General features: G+C 37.4%; 1 protein-coding gene across 1 annotated transcript; it reads right to left on the minus strand.

Annotated features, from left to right (window-relative positions):
- Positions 1 to 3,101: 3,101 nt before the first annotated feature.
- LOC115958998 (MDIS1-interacting receptor like kinase 2-like) lies at positions 3,102 to 6,669 on the minus strand. Its single transcript, XM_031077284.1, has 3 exons — positions 5,976 to 6,669; positions 4,524 to 4,697; positions 3,102 to 3,681 (listed from the first exon to the last, which is right to left on the minus strand). Exons 1-3 carry the CDS (start codon positions 6,667 to 6,669, stop codon positions 3,269 to 3,271), a joined length of 1,281 nt encoding a protein of 426 aa, XP_030933144.1. The 3' UTR covers positions 3,102 to 3,268.
- Between the last annotated feature and the right edge of the window lie 16,071 nt (positions 6,670 to 22,740).

A 22,740-nucleotide genomic window follows, 5' to 3' on the forward strand; every position in this document is an offset into this window, starting at 1 on the left:
ATAGAAAATCCAATGTGAGGTTTTTTGAAAAGTGAGTATGTAAAATAGAAAAAATGTATGTTCTTATACTAAGTTAGACAAAAACTTTTGCATGAGCTTATATGAATGTGCATGCACTATATGTAGATGAACTTTGACATGATTTCTGACCATAGAAATAATTGAGTGGCTTTGTTATGTACCTAGTGGTTCCTAATGGGGATAGGTAGGAATTGTAGGGGAATATATGGGAATTGTAGAGAAATTGATTAAATACGAGGTAGTTACCCTCCATAGAGAAATAGAAAGGCAGAGAGAAAATGCACTAAGCAATGAATTTGTTTATTTTTCAATATCTAATGTGAATTATAATCATGTATTTATAGGAGATTAGCTCTAATCTCATTGGCCAACATAGCTTAAGATAATTAGCTAGTTATTTCAACATGTGCTCTAAGAATTAATCTGTGTTAAACGAGTTACATGAGATCAAATCCTAAGTAAAGTAACTCATCATAATCTCAACTCAGTAAAGGGATTACAACAATTATTATCATATTCCTAATAGGCTTAGAGGTTGTTTGGTTTGAGAAAAAAATTGGTGTACTTTGTATTCATTTTTGTTAGGTTCTAAGAAATTAGGAACTAATGTATTAGAACTTCAATTTGTATTATGTTGGCAAACCATGATCAAAACTTAGAGTCTAGGTTTAGGCTTGCTCAAAGTATGTTTATTTGTGAAATTGGAATCGAGTGATTGCAGAATTTATTGGACTAAATCTGCAAGGCTCAATCGATTTAAAATTAGACTCGATCGATCGAACCACGTGCAGATTTATTTTTCTACAGAGTTCCAGTTCAGCCCAAACTCTACTTAAACGTATTAGGGTTCAAGTAAAACTCTCCTATATATAAGGGAAACCCTAGAACGTTTTTTGAAGTTGTTTTTAGAGAGATTAGAGTGCCTGTTATGCCTCTTTTTATTTTTTTAGGGTTTTGTACCCAAAGGCTCTCTAAAGGTTGCTCATATTTGTGGTTTGTGTAAATCTCTTGTAAGATCTAGAGGAGCTTTCCTTTACACAAACTTAGGGTTTTCAAGGAAAAGATTTATCTATGCCTTGATGATCAATTTAGTTGCTGCCATTGAAGCTAAAAGAAAACACAAGCAAGTGTGCTTGTAGCTGGTGGTGAATCCAAGAAAGAAGGAGTCTGTGGATTCGGAGCTTGCACATGATCGTGTCAGTAAGTTTTACTGGTTGGTAGCAATAAGAAGTCGAGCGTGGGGGCTTGTAAGTCTTATTGTATAAACTTCGATTCTTTCAAGATAGTGGATTCAAGTTTACCTTGAGGATAGCTAGGTCAAATCCTCCCCAAGTTTTTACCGGTTTGGTTTCCTGGGTGATCATATCATTGTCTTATTTATTTTCCGCTGCTTTGCATGATTTGATCTTTTATATTGTGATAACCTAGACTTGTTTAATTGGACTAAGTAACTACTTGGCTAATTACCTAGGTTTAATCAATTGTTTAAGGGGTCTAAAAACCAACAATTTTTAGTTTTTTGTGAGACTCACCACTGAAAAATTGATTTGATTTTGTGATTTGTACTCAATTTTCATTTTTAATATCCACAAAAGTGTTTTTGAATACTTAAAATGAATACACAATTTGGCTTTCAATGAAAATGGATACGATGACATTTTTGTTATATTGTTGAAAACGGTTGGAATTCACTAACTGATATGTTCTACTCTAGTGAAAAATGTGTCTTTCTCCTAAAATAGGGAACAAGAACCCAACCATACAAGGGTATATTTTGTACTCTAATTTTGTATTCAGAACAAGTTCCCAAATAAATACAAATGTGAAAATGAATATTTTTTTTCTATATTTAAATTCTAAAAATAAATACAGAAAAGTGAAAATAAAAGTGAACATACCATATTTTTAGAACCAAATACCACCACCTAAGCTATCCACTTTTTAGCAAAAAACTAGTCACTAATATTGCAATGCACGAAATAGTTTAATAAAATATATATATATATATATATATATATATATATATATATATATATTCACTTTTAGGAAAGATAAAAGCATTTAAAAACAAGTAAAGTTTCAAATCTTTACAATATGTCTCAAGGCATATCATACATGTACAAGTTCTCATTTAAATAAATTTTACTACATTTTGTATTTGATTTCAAGGCATCATAAATATGTCATATGTTATTCTTCAATCCATGTGTCTAAAATATGTTTAATAGAGGGAGACTACAGACTTAAGAAAAGATCATTTCTATTATGTAAAAATCAACATCTCAAAACCATTTGAGCATATCATTGGTATAGGCATTTCTTAAGAGTTTCCAACCTATTAAAATAGTAAAGAAATCAAAATATCTCAGGCTGAAATAAATAAACATAGACACCAAAATATATTTGTACTGGTTAAAATTCAAATTTTGGTGAAACAACATGTTTTACAAAATTTGAAATTGTAAAAGATTTCGTAAGTGTTAATGTCCATTTATAAAGGTTCCAGGTCTGTATTGATTTGTATATTTAAAAGGGGTCCGGCTCATTTCCCATTTAAAACCCTCCCATTCTCTCTGATTTTGTTTCCCATTTTCTTTGTTAGTTTTTCGGATGTTAACCTGTTTATATCACTTCAGTGCTCTCTCTCTCTCTCTCTCTCTGTCTCTCCCTCCCTTTGAGATGGTCTTCGTTTTTCTTGCGGGTATTGGATACAGGGTGGGTGGGGATGAGGAGCCTTATTAAATAAGTTGGAAGGCATTTACAAAGTGATTAATATCAAGGTTATATATATGCGGACATGCAAAAAAAATCTCCTGAACATGTGTTGTTAACATTTTGTTGTATACTTTAAAATGATTGTATTTGGGATTCTCTCTTTTCGCACTTTAAATTTTTGCGATATGGTTTATTCCCATCACATGCTAAATTAGACTTTTGCATAACTGAATTAATCAAAACAAGTTGGCTAAATAAGTTAAATTAACCGAGTCTAAATATCCCAACATCTTGAACTATCCTAACCCAATTAAACAAAAGTTAGAAGCTTGGTCGGAAAAACAATGTCGAGAGAGAGAGCAAAGTGGACCTACACAAAGTTCCCCAGCGTTGTACTATTAAAAAGCTCTCGCTCATATTACAAACAATAATCAATCATCACATAGCTTCACCAGAATTAGATGTCAATCAACACAACATAAAAGCATTATAAATCAAACAGTTTTAACTGTTTAAGTAGATAATTAGTTGCTCAATCAACTCGGTGACAGTTCTTCCTATCTTCACCCTTAAAACCAGTGAGAGGGCTTATGTTTCCCATCTTAACCATAGACTTAGCAAACTGGTCGAAGAATAGGCTCCCATCCTCAGCATATCTCTTAACCAATTGCATAGTAGTCCCAGCACTTCCTGTGAAAAGCACTTCATCTGAAGTGAGGAGCCCTTTTCCCCACAGGATGAGCTTGAAATATGTGTTGTCGAATTTTGCTGGGGAGGCAAATTCCAAGGGAGAGATGTTATTGTCACCACCTGATTTAGGACAAACTGATTTCAAATTATAGTAGTAGCCCTTGTCAAGAGTCTGATCAGGTTGATTGTTTCCATTTTGGTTGTACAACCTTTGCTTGAATGTCACACACCTTGCCATACCAATTGTATGCCCCCCTGCAATGTGATAATAGGTAATGTGTACTTAGCAACAACAACAACAACAAAAATGTGAAAGCTGAGTAATCGTTCAATGATTAAGTTTTTGAAACAATTGATAATTTATTATGATAGATGTTAGGTGATGTTTGGTACGGGGGAATCCAGATTACTCCTGGCATACAGATTCCTGGAAATGTGATGTCTTGTAATCTGGATACCTAGGAATGTAACTATTCTTATTTTTGGTTTAATTGGGAATCTAATAAGATTCCTAGGAATGTGAGATTATAATATTTGGTTTATTCCCAGGAATCTTAACTGAATTATTTATTTTTCCCATTCTATCATTAGATTTATAAATCTAATATAAGTCTTTTTAAAAAAATAATAATCTTCCTCTAAATAAATAATGAAAAAAAAAATATAAACTATAAATTATGACAAATTCATTAAAACTATAGTCTAAAAGAAGAAAAAATGAATATATCAATAGAGTTGTTTATCCTATTTATGTTGTTTTGGCAGGAAAAGATAAAGATAAAGGAAAAGATATTAATAATTTGTTTTATATTTTATCTCAATTGCTTAAGTAATAAGGAAAAATGGTTAAAATTGTCAATTTATAAAAAAATATAATTTCCTTTAAACTTGGAAACCTAGATACCCACCTGTTTTAAAGGGAATCCACATTCTTACTGAAAGGGGGTTATAAAGGGATTTTAGGTTTCTCTGGCATCTGATTCTCTAGTGTGATTTGCAACCAAATATGGAAATCTTTAAACATTCCTGAGAATCCTAAAATATTACCCCGTACCAAACGCCACATTAGTGTGTTACATTTAAAAGGCCAAACTTACCTAAGAGTGCAACGAGATCAACTTCATCGAGTCCTTGACGCTTGAACAAAGTTACAAGGTTTGGGAGAGTAGAGTTTGGTGGGGGAATATTAGTGTTTGAGGTAGTTAAGCTTGCTGTCTTTAAGTCCCTTCTTCCCAATGGTAGCTCCCAATTCAGTCCACCATGGTATTGGGCTTCGTGTTAGGCCTACTTGGTATTTATCTTATTATGCCCACATCTGGGTTGTGTATCATTTTTTAGATGGGATTTTGATAAGGTTAGCATATCTGCATATGGGTTTGATTTGGTTTATCTTTTATGAGGGCTGTATTAGGTTTTACATATAAAGGTTAAAGATTTAAAGAAAAAAATTTCTCCTTGATTTGTAAAGCAGTTGTAGTTAAAATCTAAGTTTTAGAGAGGAAAAGCAATTGGTTCATATGAAATAGAAAAGGGGTTTAATAGTTCGTGGCTTACCAAGGAGTCCTTGGCTTGCCTCTACTCTCTGTCTAACTGGGAGAATGAGGACAAAAACAAGCTTTAATGAAATATATACTTTAAGGTTAGTCCTTGGTTGGTGGTGGAGAGAGAGAGAGAGATCCTGTGTCTCAGTTTTAATTTGGTTTTTTTTTTTCATTCTTTTTTTTTTTTTTTTTTACAACTGATGTGGCATGAAAAATAATTTTTTATTGTTCCGTTTGACACATCATCTTTTTTCATCCAAGGAATAATGGCAAGTATTAAATTGACACGACATTAAAAATGTTAGAAACCAAATTGACACAATTGAAAGGTTAGGGGATCAAATTGAAATATGATGTAAAAGATAAGAACCAATTTTATAATTTACCCAAATAATAATAATAAGTATTAATTACACACACATACATGCACATGGAAAATTATTGAATACTCCGGGAATACCATAAATGCGTACTTCCTTCTCTCATATGAATTGTGAGTCCCACCATAAATTTAATTAGTAGGATCCACAGTTATGTGAGAAGAGGGAGTATGCATTTATGGTACTCCGAGAATACCCAATAATTACCCCATGCACATATATTGTGTGTGACAATTTAACTTGCCCCTCTGAAAAATTTTGAGACTTCCCTATTGTTTCAGTGAATTATTAATTTTTCAATCTTTTTTCTTTCACTAGATTAATTTTTCAATCTAGTTTGATATATCATTTCATATCGAAAATGTTGTAAGGTATTCATAAATTGATCACTAAGCTATAATCGAAACATTGAAATATTTAAGGCGAACCATGATCCTTATATTTTCCCTCACGTTAGTCAACCAAAAAAAAAAGGATAATGAAATGGCTACGACATAGATTATAGTGAAATTAAAATAATAAAAAATCCAATGTTACCACTATGCATTATGATTGGCACTACATCAAGTGAACTAGAAAAGGTATTTCAAAGAAGGATAAGCATGCCGATAAAGGAAAAAAAAAATACCTGGAACTGTGTAACCAAATGTTCCAACAAATGCAGTCAAATTGGACGAGTCAAGCTTCAAAAGCCTAGTTATGCCAAAATCTAAGATGTGAGCAACATATTCTAAATCCAACAAGATGTACTTGCTAAATATGTCTTGATGAACTGTGGGAGGTGAGCAATCGTGATGCATATTCGTGATGCATATAGGATAAAGCATCAACCACTCCTTTGACAATATTTCCCTTTTAATCCATTCAAAATTAACAACCTCTTCTTTAATGCACAAGAACTCTTTTAGGCTTCCCCCTTCTAAGAACTCATAAACCAAGAATGAGTGTCGTGGATGTGAGCAAAAACCATAAAGCTTTACCAAATTGCGATGCTTGGTTTCTAGCAGAGCATGAATCTCATTTTCGAAAGCCTTTGCATTGGCAATCCCGTTATCCTGTATTGAATTAAGTTTTTTCACAACAACAACTTTACTTGGCTGTAGCTCAGCTTTATAAACACTTCCACACCCTCCCACTCCAACACAATATTTGGAGTCAAATTCCTCTGTTGCTTCAATGATTCTTTCATACACCATTTTCCCATCATAGCTCCAGATTGAATTACCATTTTGTGCTTCTCTTGGATTGTTGAGCTTGTTCCTCAACCTCAAGTGCTTAAGAAAAGCATAGAGAATCCCAACTACAATCAATGAGAGAACCATTGTGCCCAAGATAGGAACAATAAAGAAAATCAACTTTATTTCGCCTTTTCTCACCAAGATTCCTGCTCCGAGTAGTGGAAGATGAGCAGGCCTTCAAGCTAGAGGCATTACCACACAAATCTTTATTATTTCTTAATGCTCCAAATGGGGCCTCATTGAAGGCTTTATTATTGGGTAAAGGACCTTCCAAGAAATTGTATGATATATCAACATTGGTCAATCTTGACATTTCCCCGAAAGTGGTTGGAATGGAACCAGATAGCTCATTATGGGAAAGATTCAATGTTTCTAAGCTTCACAATTCTCCAAGTTGTGGTGGTATTTTTCCGATCAACAAATTCTCACTTAAATCAAGCATTTGAATAAACTGCATGTTGCCTATCTCAGTGGGAACACACCCCTTAATTTTATTTTTACTCAAGTTCAAGTTCGATAATTTTATGCACCCTTGTATTTGTTCGGGAATCGATCCTGTTAAATCGTTGGCTGAGAGAATAAGAAATTGCAGATTAGATAGCATTCCAATTTCCAATGGAATACTGCCTGAAAGTTGATTATCACCCAGATTAAGGAGAAACAATGACGTCAACTTTCCTAATTCCTTTGGAATCAGCCCAACTAGATGATCGAAGGAGAAATCAAGTGTAGCTTGGTGGATCTTCCAAGCTCAAATCGATATACATCAAATTTGGGTAAATGCCAAGGTCTTCTGATAAATTTCCTGTTAACTGGTTTCCCTCAAGCCTCACTCGTACTAAGCTAGTGCAATTTCTCAAACTTATTGGAATAGAACCTATGAAATAATTGTCATAAGCTGTGAAGTTTTGAAGGGATCCACCATTACAAATATTTCGTGGAAGATAGCCTGACAACAAGTTTTCCTCCAATCCCAAATGCTCTAGATATGTAAGATTATTAAATTCGAAAGGGAGGGAGCCATTAAGCTCATTTGTGAACAACATTAATTAGACTGGTAAGAAGTTTGAGCTTTCCTATTTCTAATGGGATATTGCCCAATAATTGATTCGTAAAAAGTTCCAAGATTGTGAGATCCTTCATGCTCCCTATAGAGGATGTGATAGGTCCCCAAAGATTGTTTTCAGCAAGGGATAATATAGATAGGTTGGTCAGGTTTCCTATAGAAGTAGGGATTGGGCCAGAAAGATTGGTACTAAACAGACCCAAGTCAAGAAGAGATTCCAACTTTCCAATTTCTTGAGATATGGGTCCAGAAAGTTTGTTGTTGCTGCGGTAGAAAAAACTATAGTTGCCTAAGATTAAACCTGAGAGATTGTTTTCAGCAAGATTAAGCCAAGCAAGAGATCCTGACATCCTAATTTCATGACAAATGGATCCAGAATGTTTGTTTGCACTAAGCTCTAAAAGGGTTAAGTTGCCCAAATTTCCAATAGATGCAGGTGTCAAGCCCGTGAGGTTTTTTTTTTTATTTTTTTTTTATTTTTTTATTTTTTATTTTTTATTTTTTTTTTCTGGTAAACTGGAAACTTTATTCAACTAAAAAGAAGGAGAAAACTCAGGACAAAGCCTGTTACAAGAAACTCCAATGCGGTCAGCCTCAACACAGGAGGACAATTCCACGGGAGGAGCAGAAAGGATAACAAAGTCTAAAGCTTGGGAATGGCCAGAATTAGCTAAGCAATTTGCACAAATATTGGCCTCTCGAAAGATATGCTTGATACGGACAAGGGGAATTTTGGAAATGAGAAGCTTACAGTCTTCAAAAATAGGAGAGATCACTAAGTTATTATAGCTGGGATTACTTAACGCATCAACAAGGGACTTAGCGTCAAGCTCAACATAAATAGCAGGGAGCTTCATCTGGTGACAAAGTATCAAACCATCACGAAGAGCCCAGACTTCCGCAGTAAAGCTGTTAACACTGCCCATTTTCCTTATAAAACCACCCACCCAGTTACCCAATCCATCTCTAATCAATCCTTCCCCTGTTGCCTGACCCAACTTTGCATTCCAAGACCCATCAGTGTTCAGTTTTAACCACCCCTGCTCTGGCTTCTCCCACTTAATTGGTTTAAGCACCATCCAGTTGTTGCGTCTTGGCTGGGAGGCACACAGGAAGAACTCCGAGGCTTGAGAAGTAATAATCTTACCAAGGTTCGGATTGACACCCTTGTTATTGAAGACAACTTGGTTCCGCTGTTTCTAAATCAACCAGAGAGAAAAGGAAAAGGTAACATTCCATGGAATTCCCACAGCATTTTGAGAGGACTTGAGACCACCATTGGTGGAAATCCAATCCCTGGTATTCTGAGAGAAGAAGGTAGAGTACATATAGTGAGTTCCCAATTGATGCCATATGGATTTAACCAAGCTACAATCCCTAAGGGCATGCATGATAGATTCAGGCTCTAAGTGACATAACGGGTAGGTGGTATCTAGAGGAATCCCTTTACTGGCCAGACACTCTTTAACACCAATGCTTTGATGCATGCACTTCCAAATAAACATTTGAATTCTAGGGAGAGATGGTAACTTCCAGATCCAAGAGCCAAAGAAGGAATTAGTACCTGAAGAGTTAGTGGTAAGGAGATAGGCACTTCGCATATCAAAATCCCCTTTTGAAGAAAGCTTCCTAGCTAATTTATCACTACACCTTGCCATAAGCAGAATGGGAACATCTTGAATGTCAGCTTTAACTTCAGAGGGAAGCTCAAAAGGAATAATAGACCAATTCCAACCAATGGGGGATAGCACATTTTTAACTTGCAAATTATCCGAGGCTTGTGGGAGTAGGCCTTGTATTTGAGACCTGATGGGACCAAGGTTGGACCAGCAATTAGACCAAAAATTCAAACTACTATCATTACCAGGAATCCATTTAACCCCTTTTTTGAAAATTCCTTCACCTCTTTTCAACCCTTTCTAGACCGAAGAGCTTGGAAGTTTCGCTTCATTCCTTGAACTGAGTCGTTGCCTGTTGCAGTACTTGAACTTCAGAACCTTCGCCCAAGGAGCATTCTTCTCAGTATGAAACCTCCAATTGAGCTTGGCGAGGAGCGCCGTATTCCTTCCTTTAGCAGATTGTAACCCCAAACCACCTGCCTCCTTCGGCTTGGTCACCTTATCCCAATTAACCCAATGCATTTTCTTTGCATGATCCGTCGTACCCCATAAAAAATTCCTATTGAACCTGTCAATACCATTAAGGATTTTATTCGGAAGAGAAGCATATTGCATCACATAATTCAGGATGGTTGAGGAGGAAGCTTGGATAAGAACCACTCGGCCAGCCATAGAGAGCAAGTTTGCTTTCCATCCTGCCAGCTTTTTCTTGACTCTATCTAGCACAAAATCGAAATCATGTTTATGGTCTCATGTATGCTTTAGAGGAAACCCAAGATACTTGCCAAGGTTAGGAGTCGAATTAAACTTGAGAATACCAGAAAGAAGCTCTCTTTGGCCCGGCCCCACTTTGGGAGAAAAGAAGACACGAGACTTGGCTTCACTCACCCTTTGCCTGGATCTTAAGCAAAACTCCTACAGCATCGCCTTAATGGTATGACAATTATCCTGGTCCGCATTTGCGAATAGCACAAGGTCATCTGCAAAAAATAAATGCGAAAAGGCAGGACCACTCCTAGAAGCTTTCACTGGAGTCCAAAGCTTGGCGTCACACTTCTCTTCAATCAAATGACCCAAGAATTCCACACAAAGGATAAAAAGGTAGGGAGACAGGGGGTCCCTTTGTCTAATCCCTCTAGATGGGCAAAAGGAATCAAGGCAGCTACCATTAAAGAGAAGGGAAGTCAAAACTGAAGATACACAAATCATAATGAGCTCAATAAGATTGGTAGGGAAGTTGAAAAAGACAAGCATTTCCCTAATAAAGCTCCACTCGATCTTGTCATAAGCTTTTTCAAGGTCAATCTTAATAGCCATATACCCCTTGCTGCCTTTGGCTCTGCCTATAGAATGGATCAACTCTTGAACAATAATGACATTATCAGCTCCTCTTCTACCCAGAACAAAAGCCGTTTGGTAAGGCGAGACTAGATACTCCAAATGCGGTCTGAGCCGAGCCACAATAACCTTGGAGATGATCTTATAAATAGTTTTGCGTAGGCTGATAGGTCTGTAATTACCAATGGTTACTGGGCCTTGGATTTTTGGAATGAGAACAATGAGGGTTCTATTAAGATACTTGGGAACCTTCCTTTCAATAAAGACTCTTCGAACTCCCTCCACAACTGAATCTCCAACCACAAGCCAAAAGTGTTGAAAGAACCCGGCATGAAGACCATCCGGACCCAGTGCCTTGTATGGTTTCATAGACCATAGAGCATCTTTGATTTCTTTCAAGGTAAACATGGCACCAATAGAGTCCTTAGCTTCCTCAGACAGATGCACCTGGCCACGCACATCATGCCTTGGAAACCAAGAAGTCTCCTGAAAAGAAGTGGTGTACAAAGAGACAAAACCACTTCTAAAATGCTCCATTACCTCTCTCTCATCAGTTAACCACACTCCCCTCTCGTCTTTAACCGAGGCAATATGATTTCTTTTCCTCCTAGCTAGGGCAGACACATGATAAAAAGCAGTATTTCGGTCCCTTTAAACCAGCCAGTTAATTCTGGACTTAAGCATCTAGAGATCCCTCTCCTGATCAAGAACCCCCTTCATCTCCTGATGCAACTGATTCTCGAGATTAAGGAGGGAAGAGCTTGGCCAATTGGAGATAGCTTTTTGAACACCATAGATTCTAGCCATAATCTTCCTCTTCTTCTGGTGGATATTTCCAAAATGATTCCTATTCCAAAGGGTTGCTTCTTTAGAAAAAGCTTCAATGGACTCAACTAATTTCCTGTTACGACACCAAGCACTAGAGACAACATTAGGAAAAGACAAATTCAACAGCCAGAATTCTTAAAATCTGAAGGGTCTGTTAAGATGAACAGTTCTAAAAGGAAGAGTCTCCATAAGAACTAGACAATGATCGAAGTGACAACGGGGGAGATGAGTTACTTTTGCCTCAAGATATAGAACACACCAATCCAAATTCATGAAAAATCTATCAATCCTTTCCAAAATAAGGTTATTGACATCCCGCTTATTTGTCCAAGTGAACCTTGGACCAAAGAAGCCCATATCAACCATATTGCATAAATCTAGGCAATCTTTGAAGGCCAGAGATCATTTCACACTAACACCCCTACCACCAAATTTATCCTCTTGCACTAGAGGTTCATTAAAATCCCCTGCCATAATCCAAGGCTTATTGTGCAGCTCAGCAACCTTAGCTAAATTTATCCATAGAACGCACCTCTCTACAATCCTCGGGCTAGCATAAATAGCAGAAAAAATCCAAGAGAGATTTAAGGCACGCACCCACCTTAACTTCTACATGAATTTCCTGTTTTGTTATAGCTAGCTCTTCAATCACCACTTTATCTTCATTCCACTGTAACCACAACCCACCAAAGTAGCCAATCATCTCTGTATGGATCACTCCATTAAAAGGCAACCTATCGGTGACTTCCTTGGCTTTGCTACCACCTAATTCAGTCTCCATAACTACGAGAATAGCCGGATCATGCCACCGAGATAACTCATGAATGTGATCTTGGAATGAGGGTTTCAAAGCTCCTCTGCTATTCCAAATAAGAATATTCATTATTAAACAAAAGAGAGTTGGAGAAACCAAATCAAACAGAAGGAGAGGCTCCATCCCCCTCCTCTAATACCATACCATCAAAACCCCTATCTTCATAAATTGACCCATCTCTAGACCGAGGACTAGATTGCTCCACAGTAATGACATCCCCATTACCCACACAAATAGACTGATCGTGCTCAATAGGATTGTCTTTAAGATTGAGGGACTCACCTATTTTTCCACCACTGTTGACGGCTTTCGCTACAGTCAGAGAGAGGACAGCCTGCCGATCCCCTGAATAGAGTGGCTCACTCCGACCACTTGGATGATCCACCTCACCATAAGATGATGCCCCAAACTTGAAGGTCGGGTCAAAAGGAGGGATAAGTGATCGGTGCAAAACTGCAAGTGCACAGTATCGTAGTTTTATAGTAAAGTGATAAGAAGAGTATCTTTCTCAGGGATTAGTAACTTACTTTTGACAAATACCAAAATTATGCTAATCTCGATTTTATCTAGAGAAGTCACTAAGGTTTTTGTAATTGGAATTCAAAATAAAATCAATTTAAATAAAAGATACATAGAGGAAAAGAAAGATGTTGCTTGAAAATCAACTTAATGAGAAAGAAACTTCTAGGAAATCGATTTCACCTAATACCTCAATATGCTTTACTCATCTAGGTAATTGAATTTAATTCTCTCTGTTTGTTAGCAATCTCTAAACTCTTCCAAAAGCCTCTTTCGACAGTCAATTGGAAACATTCTTGTTCATCAATTTATACAAGAGTATGCAATTTAATAAAGCAAGAAAGCATTAAGACCAACGATTTTAATACTACATAGGTTCATACAAGGCTTTCGATCTCTATATTTACCTATGCTGAAATATTCAAGATCTATCCTATAATTCCCTCTTTCGACAGCAAATCACAAGATTAAAATCATCTAATTAATGACCGGTTAATTAGAAGCAATAAGCTTAGAATAAATCAAACAAACATGAAGAGAAATTGTTCAAATTAACATAGAAAAGCAAGCATAGTTCGGAACTAGATTACATAGTTTTCCTAGAATAAAGAAAATTTAGTTCATGCTAAAAATCAAATTCAACATAAACGAATTCACCATCATTTTTCTAAGAAGATTGAAGGAAAATAAATGCTGAAAAATTATCTGTTCAGCCCTCTCTATTCAGCGCCCCTTCTCTGTTCTAGCCCTCTTTTTCTTTTCAGTTACGGTGCTCTTCTTTCTGCTTCAGTTTCTTTTCTGCTTCAGCCCTCCTTTTCTTTTCTCCAGCCCTCTTTTTCTTTTCTTTTTGATGTGTTGCCCTTTTTTCAGCCCAAAATACTTTTTCAGCCCAAAACGTTTTTCCCTGTTTGTGGTTCAGCACCTCCTTCTTTTCTTCCTTTTCAGTGCTTTTTTTTCTTTTCAACGTGTTGCCCTTTTAGTTCAGCCCCTCTTTTCTTTTGTGCATGCCTCCTTCTCTGTTCCTTACAACTTCTAAGGCCATAAAGATATCTTCCTTTGGTTCCGTTTATCCAAGACCCAATATTCTCTCTAGCTGCTTCACATCTCTTTTATTTGAGTAAATCTTTATTTTCTTCAAATCTGGAATAAAATTTAAATAACAAAAATCAAGTCTAAAATCAACAAAATAAATAAAATTAGACCAAAGTTTAACGTTGAGAAGTGATAAATTACACTCAATTATGCAAGTCATCAATAGGTGTACAGTTAGGTGGGGTGGCATGGTGGTGAGGCAGAGAACTAGAGCTAGCGGAAGGAAGCTTCTCCACAGGGGTATGGTCATTGTTTGGTTGAGAAAGTTGCCTTAAACTCCTGGCGAGGGCTTTTTTACTTTTAATGGACGATGGATGCTTCCTGTGGGGTTGGGCTAGTGTAGTCAGGTTTGGGAGAAGCACACTGCTAGTATCAAAAGTGTTAGCCCCTTTAGTCAACAAGTCGCTACCCATTGGGCCCAAGGAGCTGTCTCCGCGGTCCATGTTGTCGAGGCCAACACCAGTAGGAGCCCAAGCCTAATCAAACCTCCTGTTGTGGTCCCCAATGCCATGTAGATTATCCTTGCGTGGCATGCTCTGAAACGAAGCAGAGCCAGTAGGCGACCTGCTCCTCCACTCTGGATTTTTTGGAGGTAGTTGACGCGTAGCAATCCGAGTTGCTTTGGTAGTACTCTCTGTACTGAACTTTTATTTCGTACCATTTCGTCCGTTTGTCCTTCTGCTCATAACCATCCATGGACCATATTGTCCGTCCACCTCCGTTGTCTCACCCTTCTCAGCCATGGCGGTGCTGGACTGTGCACAGTGACCAGCATGACCTTCACGTGGAGGTACTCCTTGACTGGCCAGCCCTTCCTCATCCGATGCCACCTGCTCCTTTCCCTTGCGTATGGTGTAAGGGCAAGTCTCCAATAAATGTCCAAGCCTTCCACAAGAGAAGCAGAGGTTTTGGATGCCTTCATAGCACACAGCTTGCTCAAATCGACCAATAAGGATGGTGTTAACTAAAGGTTCATTGATATCTATTTGGATGTATAGTCTAGCATATCTTCCACGAGCCTCCATGGCTGTGTGAGAATCAATCCTCAGAACCTTACCAATGGATTCTCCAATCTCCTTTAACACCTCTGCTTCATAAAGCTCAATGGGAAGTTCACAGAGACGGATCCAAACTGCAATCAATGAGACATTCGCCGTTGATGGTTTAAAGAGGGCTTCCCATGGCCTTATAGATACAAACTGACCACCTATAAACCATGGACCTTTCATTAAAACATTGTCAAGGTCCTCCTTGGAATAGAACCTGACTAGAAAAAAACCATACCCAAGATCCACACAATCCACCCTACTCGTCGGCCTCCATATTTGGTTCAGTTTGGTCCGCATGTAGATGAAGCTAGTTGTTCTACCAACAAGCTTGACAATAATAGATTTAGACCAGGGACCACTAATGCGCCGTTTGGTATCCTTGGTCAGCTTGACAGTGACCCAACCTTTCCGAGTTTGACCGTTCTCCTCCCTTGCTTCACCGTCAGATTCATCCTCCTCCTCCATAAGGTTGTCAAAGTCAAAAGCTTTAACATAAGCCCCTGGCATTTCACCCATGAGCTTATCCTTGAAAGAGGCTCTGGCGAAAGAATCATTGTTTTCGTAACCCGGTGTTGGAGAGCTCTCCCTTGGACCCTCATTAAACTCGGCATGGTGGATGTCCTTAACCTTCTTGTTGCTTCGGGCCAACTTTGCTTCTTCCTCCCTTCAGAGCGTGCGTGGTTTCATGTCGTTTCTACCCAACGTTTTTCTATTCTGTTCGTACTATAGCCCGTGAGGATGTTATTGTACAAAAAAGCATCCTAAGAGATGTTAGATTTCCGAGTTGATGAGGAATGGACCCGGAAAGATTGTTATCATAAATAAATAGAATGATTAAGTTGCTCAAGTTTCCAATTGACACGGATTGAAGCCGTGAGACCGTTACTAGACAAAATTAGCTCATTGAGCAAATGTAGCTTTCCAAGTTGATAAGGAATGGATCCAGTGATGTTATTATCTTGGAGATTTAATATGTGAAGGCTTTTTAGTTGGCATAATTCAGATGAAATTCTTCCTGAGAGATGATTGCCAGATAAATCAAGGTAGATTAGCTTAGAAAGGTTGCCCAAGTATGAAGGAATGTTACTGTAGAGTAAGTTGTCGCTGAGATTAAGACTTATGAGACTGTCCAAGGATGAGATGCTCAAAGTGTGGAGGGTACCTTTTAAAGCAGAATCTGGGAGGTTGATATGAGAGATGCTGCTAGAGTTGTTGCAAGCTATTCCAACCCAATGGCAAGTGATGTTTCCAACCCATGAAGATAAATGAAATTGGCTTTGGTTGTCAAGGCTCATTCCAGAAGAGCCTCTGCTTCTGTCCCCATCATTGTCGCCATATTGGGAGGTGAAGTTGCAAAGGAAGAAGAAATAGCAAATTGGGAAGAAGGAGCCAACACAAGAATGATAATGATAGTGGTGAGCAACACTCGAATTAGAACACTGCTGCAATTGGGAACCGGTTTCTCTACTAAGGACACCATGGCTTTTATAAGTTGGGAGGATGTAAAATGTTGCTTGAGACCATGCAGAAACGAATTGGGAGATCAGAGAACGAATGGCATTATGGTTATGTAGTATGGTAATGTAGCCAATAAAGCCTATGTTTTTGTTGCATTTATAGCTAGTGTCTGCCAAGTGATCTAATAATTTCTCATATTAGTGTTTCTTAATTTAAGTCAATAAAACATTAAAACCGCAAGCATTGAACAAGTAGTCAATATATATATATATACATACATACATACATAGACTACTTTTTTTTTTTTTTGAGGGAGTATATAGTTGTTAGAGACTTATGAGTAAGTATGATACTACAACTAGTTTTTTCAACTTTGCCACAATCTTTTCACATGACGTGGTAAAATTGTAGACTTATATAGATCCACCAAATTTTACATCACTTTTAACTTGCCACATACACAAGTTGTGACAAAAGTTATGAATATTGATTCTATACTAAACTAATTGTATTCTCAAGTCAATAATGTCAAGAAAAGTCTAAAATGACATAATTTTTCACAATTTTTTAACATAATTGTGACATAGTAAAGTGTGATTAGTAAAAACAAATAATAAATTTATATGTAAATAATGACTAATTACTCATAATTTGCTGTATCAGAGACAGCCACAAATTATGGAATAACTTATGTATCATAGTGGCATCTTTGAAGACCCAAAAAAAAAAGTCAATAAAACGCAAGCATTAAAAAAAATAGTCAAAAAAATATAAAAAATTATCAGGCGGTCTGCGGTTGTTAGGAACCTTATAAGTTGTACCATTAACTTTAAAAAAAGTAGTCAAAAAAATATAAAAAATTATCAGGCAATTGTTAAGAACTTGCACCTCTAACTACAGTCCAAATCTTTTCTCATAATTTTTTGTGTTGTATTTTATGCTCTGTCAAATAAAAACAAGACCATCTCTTTAATTAAATCTACTTCAACTACCCAAAATAAAATAAAAAATCCAATACCTCCCCCACCATCAACCTTCCCCGGCGCTGGCCACTAATGCGATCAATATTGCTGGTCACGGCCAGCCACCGACGCCATTATTTTCAGGCCTTAACCTCCACGACTCTATTCCTCCAGCCTGGAATGAAGCATAGCTGCTGCAAAGAACGAAGAAGGGAGCCTGTGTCTTTCTTGACAAAACTATCTTTTTAAGTATTGATAATGATTAATGAAAGAACCTTGGCATGGGGTAACCCCACCAATTCTAAGAGCTATTCTGTAACTGCTTAATTACACATTATATCAATCAATTTTTACCATCTTTTCCTCGAGAAACCAGTTATCAAAACAATAGTCAAACGAGAGAAAAAGTTACGATATTTCACTAGAAAGAATTAAAATATAGAGGTCGAGTATAGACAGAGAATCTATTTGAGAGATTACCCAGCCTCGCCGAAACCTATGTTTCAAAGTTTCAAACTCAAGCCAAAATCTTAAATCATAACTGATGATGCTTAAATCGTCAATAAAGATATTCGTCCAGATGGAGGTCGTCCGCAGCTTATCCTAATCTAGAGACAAGTTGAAAAGAAAATACAGTCACCGGTGTGGTACCTGCCACAGAGTCTCCGATGCCAAAGTTAGAATAGCTAGAGTTTGAAGAAAGTAATGTGGGTGTATTAGAAGACTTTTTAGTGTACCTTTTTCTCGGGCTTTATCAATGGGCACATATAGGAGCTCTCTTCCTAGCCGTTGGCTTTGCTTTAATAGTGGAATCATTGCCGGAGTTGTAACGCCTATGCAGGGTGTTAAATGGACAAAATGATCTTCCAACGGTACTGAAGACCACTATTTGTCTATGTAACGCCTCGCCATAACTGAGGGACGATGGTTGAGTCTTTGTCAGGCAGTTCTTCCCGGGCTTGGCTGATTCCAGTACCGTCCTTGTTTATCGTCCCTCTAGGGTGGACAAATATATTTTCGGAACCATCAACTGCCCCCTATTCCGTGGTCGTCCATAATTTGGACGGTCTCAGGAATATGAGAGGTTTTTTTTTTTTTTTTTTTGAAAAGTTTTCTAACACTTGGGGTTATGTTCTCCGCATTAATGGCCTTATGGCGGCGTGGCACGCATCGTGGCCACATGTCTTTTTTTGATCAGTGAGCAATTCTTGTTTCTGGTGACTGCCTTTTCAGTTTTTCCTGCATTTTTCAAGGCAAACTTTTTAACTCTTTGCCTTTCATTTTTCATCTTTTCACTTTCCTTTTGCGTTTGATTTCTCTGACTTCTATCCTTTCTCTCCACTCTCTCTGCATCTGATTTCTCTGAGTTTACTGTTGCTGCTGTGTATTTCGCTCCCAACCTTTTCAGTTTTCCTTCTTATTTCCAGGTACATTTGCCTATTTCTATGCTCTTTCTCTTTTTGGATGTACTGTATTCTTCTCTTTCGCATTCTTATTTTCCTTTTTGGGATTGCGTATCTTTCCTTAATGGTGGATTATACTGAATTTAGGCATATTTCTCCCTCTATCGCCTTTCTTTTTGCTCGCTTAGGGGGGCTGTTAGATTCTTCTGGAGACCTATACCCACAAATTGGGGGTTTCGTTGTAGGGGGTAGTGGCCTTGATTTAGCATTAGGTGACTTGTACCCTTTGTTGCATCAATCTTTGTCTTGGTTTGAATCAGTTCGTGGGGTCCTTAGGAGGGAAGATATGGGGTCCGAGTCGGGATCGAATGGTCAGGAGAGGGGTTCGTCTTCTGATGTGGTCGTAGACAAGGCTTTGAGGGACACAGCTACCTCCGTTCCTCCTCCTTTGTCTGTCCTTCCTTCTACCTCTGCAACTCCCCGTCCCTTTCATGCCCTCAAGGAAAAGTGTACCTTGAAGCTAGATGTCTTAATAAGTTTAGGGCCCGTCTTCCTAGGAAGGGCGAGAAGGCTTGTGCCTTTGCCCATGTTGAGGTTTGTTTCTACGAAGTTGCTTTTTCGTGTGGTCTAAGGTTTCTTGTTCACCCATTCATTATAGAACTCCTACATCACCTACATATTGCCCCCGGGCAGCTTATGCCGAACTCCTGGAGGATCGTCATAAGTTGTATGGTGATTTGGACGACCATAGCGCATGGAGACATGATCACTCTCAACGAGTTTACTCATCTCTATCGCTTAAAAGAGTCCAAGGAGTTCGGATATTATGAATTTGTTCCCTGGGATAGGAGATCCCATCTCGTAGTTGACCTTCCTTCGTCCTTCTGTTACTGGAAGTCCAGATATTTCTTTGTGTCAGGCGACGGTTGGGAGACTTTGTCCGATGACTTTTGGGGGAATGTCCCTAGGTTGCTGCGCCGATGGGAGACCCCTCATATTGGTGCGTTTGCCTTTTATGTCTCTTTTTTCCGGTACTTTGGCTGATTTTGATCGACCTTCTTACAACGTGTTTTTTTATGTAGTGAAGGAAAATCCTGATCTTGAGAGCCAGTTTAAAGAAAGAGTTCAGGAGGCGATTAAGTACGCAAGGACGATCGACGATTTTGACGAGCTGGTTGATCCACGTACATTGGCTTGTCACTGTTTGGGTCCTGAGCCTTCACTCTACGTCCTTCAAGCAATCGACTGAGAACAGAGAAAACATGAGTCGTCATGACATGCACGATCATCCTTTTTTTCTTTCTTCCTTACTTTAATTCTTGGATTTTCCTTCTTTTTTGGTGCATAGATGACAAGCAAATTTAACAAGGATATGTACGCCAAAATTAAGGCAAAGAAGAATGAACCTCTTTCCAATATTGGCCAGAAAATGTTAAGGATAACTGACAAAGAGAAAGAAAAAGAGAAGGAGGCGGCTGAGAGAGGTTCGTCCACCCCCATCTTGGACGAAGGACGGATAGCTTCTCCTGCAATTTCTATTGAGTAGGTCCTTACCCCAAAGAGGCAGAAGACGAGGTACAAGGGCAAGGAAAAAGTGGGCTCCACTGTTTGGGCTGATGCTGAGGCAACCATGACTCAGTCGAATGAGTTCTTAACTCCTGAAGAAATGAAGGAGATTTCCCTGGTACCTTCCCACGAGATGGAGCCAGCATGTTCACAAGCTCGTCTAGGTAATTTTCCTCTTGCCCTATTATTCCTTTCTTTGTTGATTCAAGTTTTGATGGTACTCTTTACTGTTAGGTGTTGGGAGAGACGATGCATCTTACTACTCAATTTTTGGCGAATGAAGAGAAGGTAGTTATGGCTACTTTGAAAGTGAAGGCTTTGGAGGCTGAGGCTTCGGGGTTGCGGAGGGACTTGATTGCTGCCATGGACGCTCATAATACCTCCAAGGAGCAAGTTAAAGTTCTGACCGAGCAACTTGGAGCTGAGAAGTTGTTGACGAAGCAAAAGGACGAACTTCTCGCATCAACCGGCCAGAGGATGAAAGCTGCAGTCGCTACGGCCGTCCTTTCTTTCCAAACGACAAAGGAATACAACACCATTTTGTTCCAGTGGTACTTTAAAAGCTTTGAACTACTGAGGAAGTATTTGATGAAGCACAAACCTGGAATCGATCTGGAAGACTTGGATTTCGAAGCCATGGATAAGAAAATTGAGGTGGACGAGGCGGCCCAAGTTGTTCAGGCTCCTGGCGAGGATCCTCCTAAGACAGACAAGGGTGGTGACAATGCACCTCTGGCTTAACTAGGCTTCACTTTTTAAGACTTTAGGACACATGGTGCAAAATTGGAACTCTAATTTAAGTTTCTCTCAGCTTCACCTATTATTATATACTAGTCGTAGACCCGCGTATTGCGCGAGATAATTTTTTTTTAGGGTGATATTATTAAATATATTTGGGGTAATAAGTAATAACACTTTCCCATTCTGTTTATATTAATAACAAAATATTTTAAATTTATTTAAGAATCTGTTTATAAATGTTTAAACATGGTTAGTAAAGACACTACTCATAACTTTAGAATTAAAATACAAATTTATAAAATACCAAAACATTTTAAATGACAATTTTCTCCATAACTCATTGGGAAAAGAAAAGGGGAAAAAAAAGAAGAAGCAAAAGACATTCCTTAATATTTTGAAATACACTTTAATTTAAAATTTTAAAATAAGAGAATTTAATTTTAAAATTAAGGATAATTTTGGAACCTACCTTAAGCACAAGCAGGTTAGTACACAATATTTTAATATTAATTTAAAAAAGTTTGGTCAAACAAATGTAAGGATGAAAATATTTTTTCCTTTCAAGTTTGGGGTAAAGTGTCATTTCCTTAAACCTCAAGGAAGGGAAATGTAATTGCCCCTATATTATTATTACTATTATTCTTGTTGTTGCTGTTATTAATAATTGATTTTTCATTTTCTTTTAAGTTAATAAAAACCTTAGATATACCTTTTTATTTATTTATAGAATATACATTTTTTTAACCTTTACATATCTTTTTTTTAATGTGAATCTTTACATATACCTTAAGAAAACTCTATATATTCCACTTCTTTAGATGTGTAAAATCATAGACTCTACTTCATAATGATAGTAGCTAATTAGTTTTATCACATTTTTTTCATATTTTCATTTATAACGTTTTTTACTTTTATCATATATTTACTGGCTAATGATTTTCATAACAGATGTGTTAAATGAGTTGTAGCATCGTTTATTAGATTTTTAAAAAAAGGATTTTAAAATTTTCTAACTTTATTTCTTATGTAATTTCTATTATTACATGAGAACATCTCCTTTTAGTTATGAATTAGAGTTTGATTAGTTTTAAGTTTAAATATATTGCTATGATTGTGTTTAATTATTGATTATTGATTCAATTTTTTAAGTGAATGTAACAGTTAATTTTATTGCACTGTAAAGTTTTTAATGTTCTCCATATTAGTCATATTTACTTTTTATTTTTACTTCTCATTACAACCTCTTTGTTTTCCAATTAATAGTTACTAATTGACATTTGATTTTTTTTTTCTTTACCATCTCTCTCTCTCTCTCTCTCTCTCTCTCTCTCTCTCTCTCTCTCTCTCTCTCACAGGCAACCTACTGTTTTCCAAAATTTGGTGATGATTTTATTGCATTAAATATGCATTGTAGCTTTTTTTTCATTTAGTTTTGCTACCCTTAAGTTAGTATATCCATAATTATTCCTTATATTATATTTGGTTTGATACCCTTATTATGTGGGTTCCAGTTAACTCAACTGGTAAAGTCTCTGATGGTTGTATAAGAGATCTGAGGTTCAATCCCCGCCTACACCAAAAAACTAATTGGTCTGATGATAAAGAGCTATCATCAGGAGCAGACGCCATAGGTTGAAACTCTAAAAAAAAATACCCTTATTATTATTTTTTTTTTTTAATTTAGTGTTCCCCAATTGGCA

This window comes from Quercus lobata, chromosome 2 (genome assembly GCF_001633185.2).
Source record: "Quercus lobata isolate SW786 chromosome 2, ValleyOak3.0 Primary Assembly, whole genome shotgun sequence".
In the NCBI taxonomy this organism is placed as follows: Eukaryota; Viridiplantae; Streptophyta; class Magnoliopsida; order Fagales; family Fagaceae; genus Quercus; species Quercus lobata.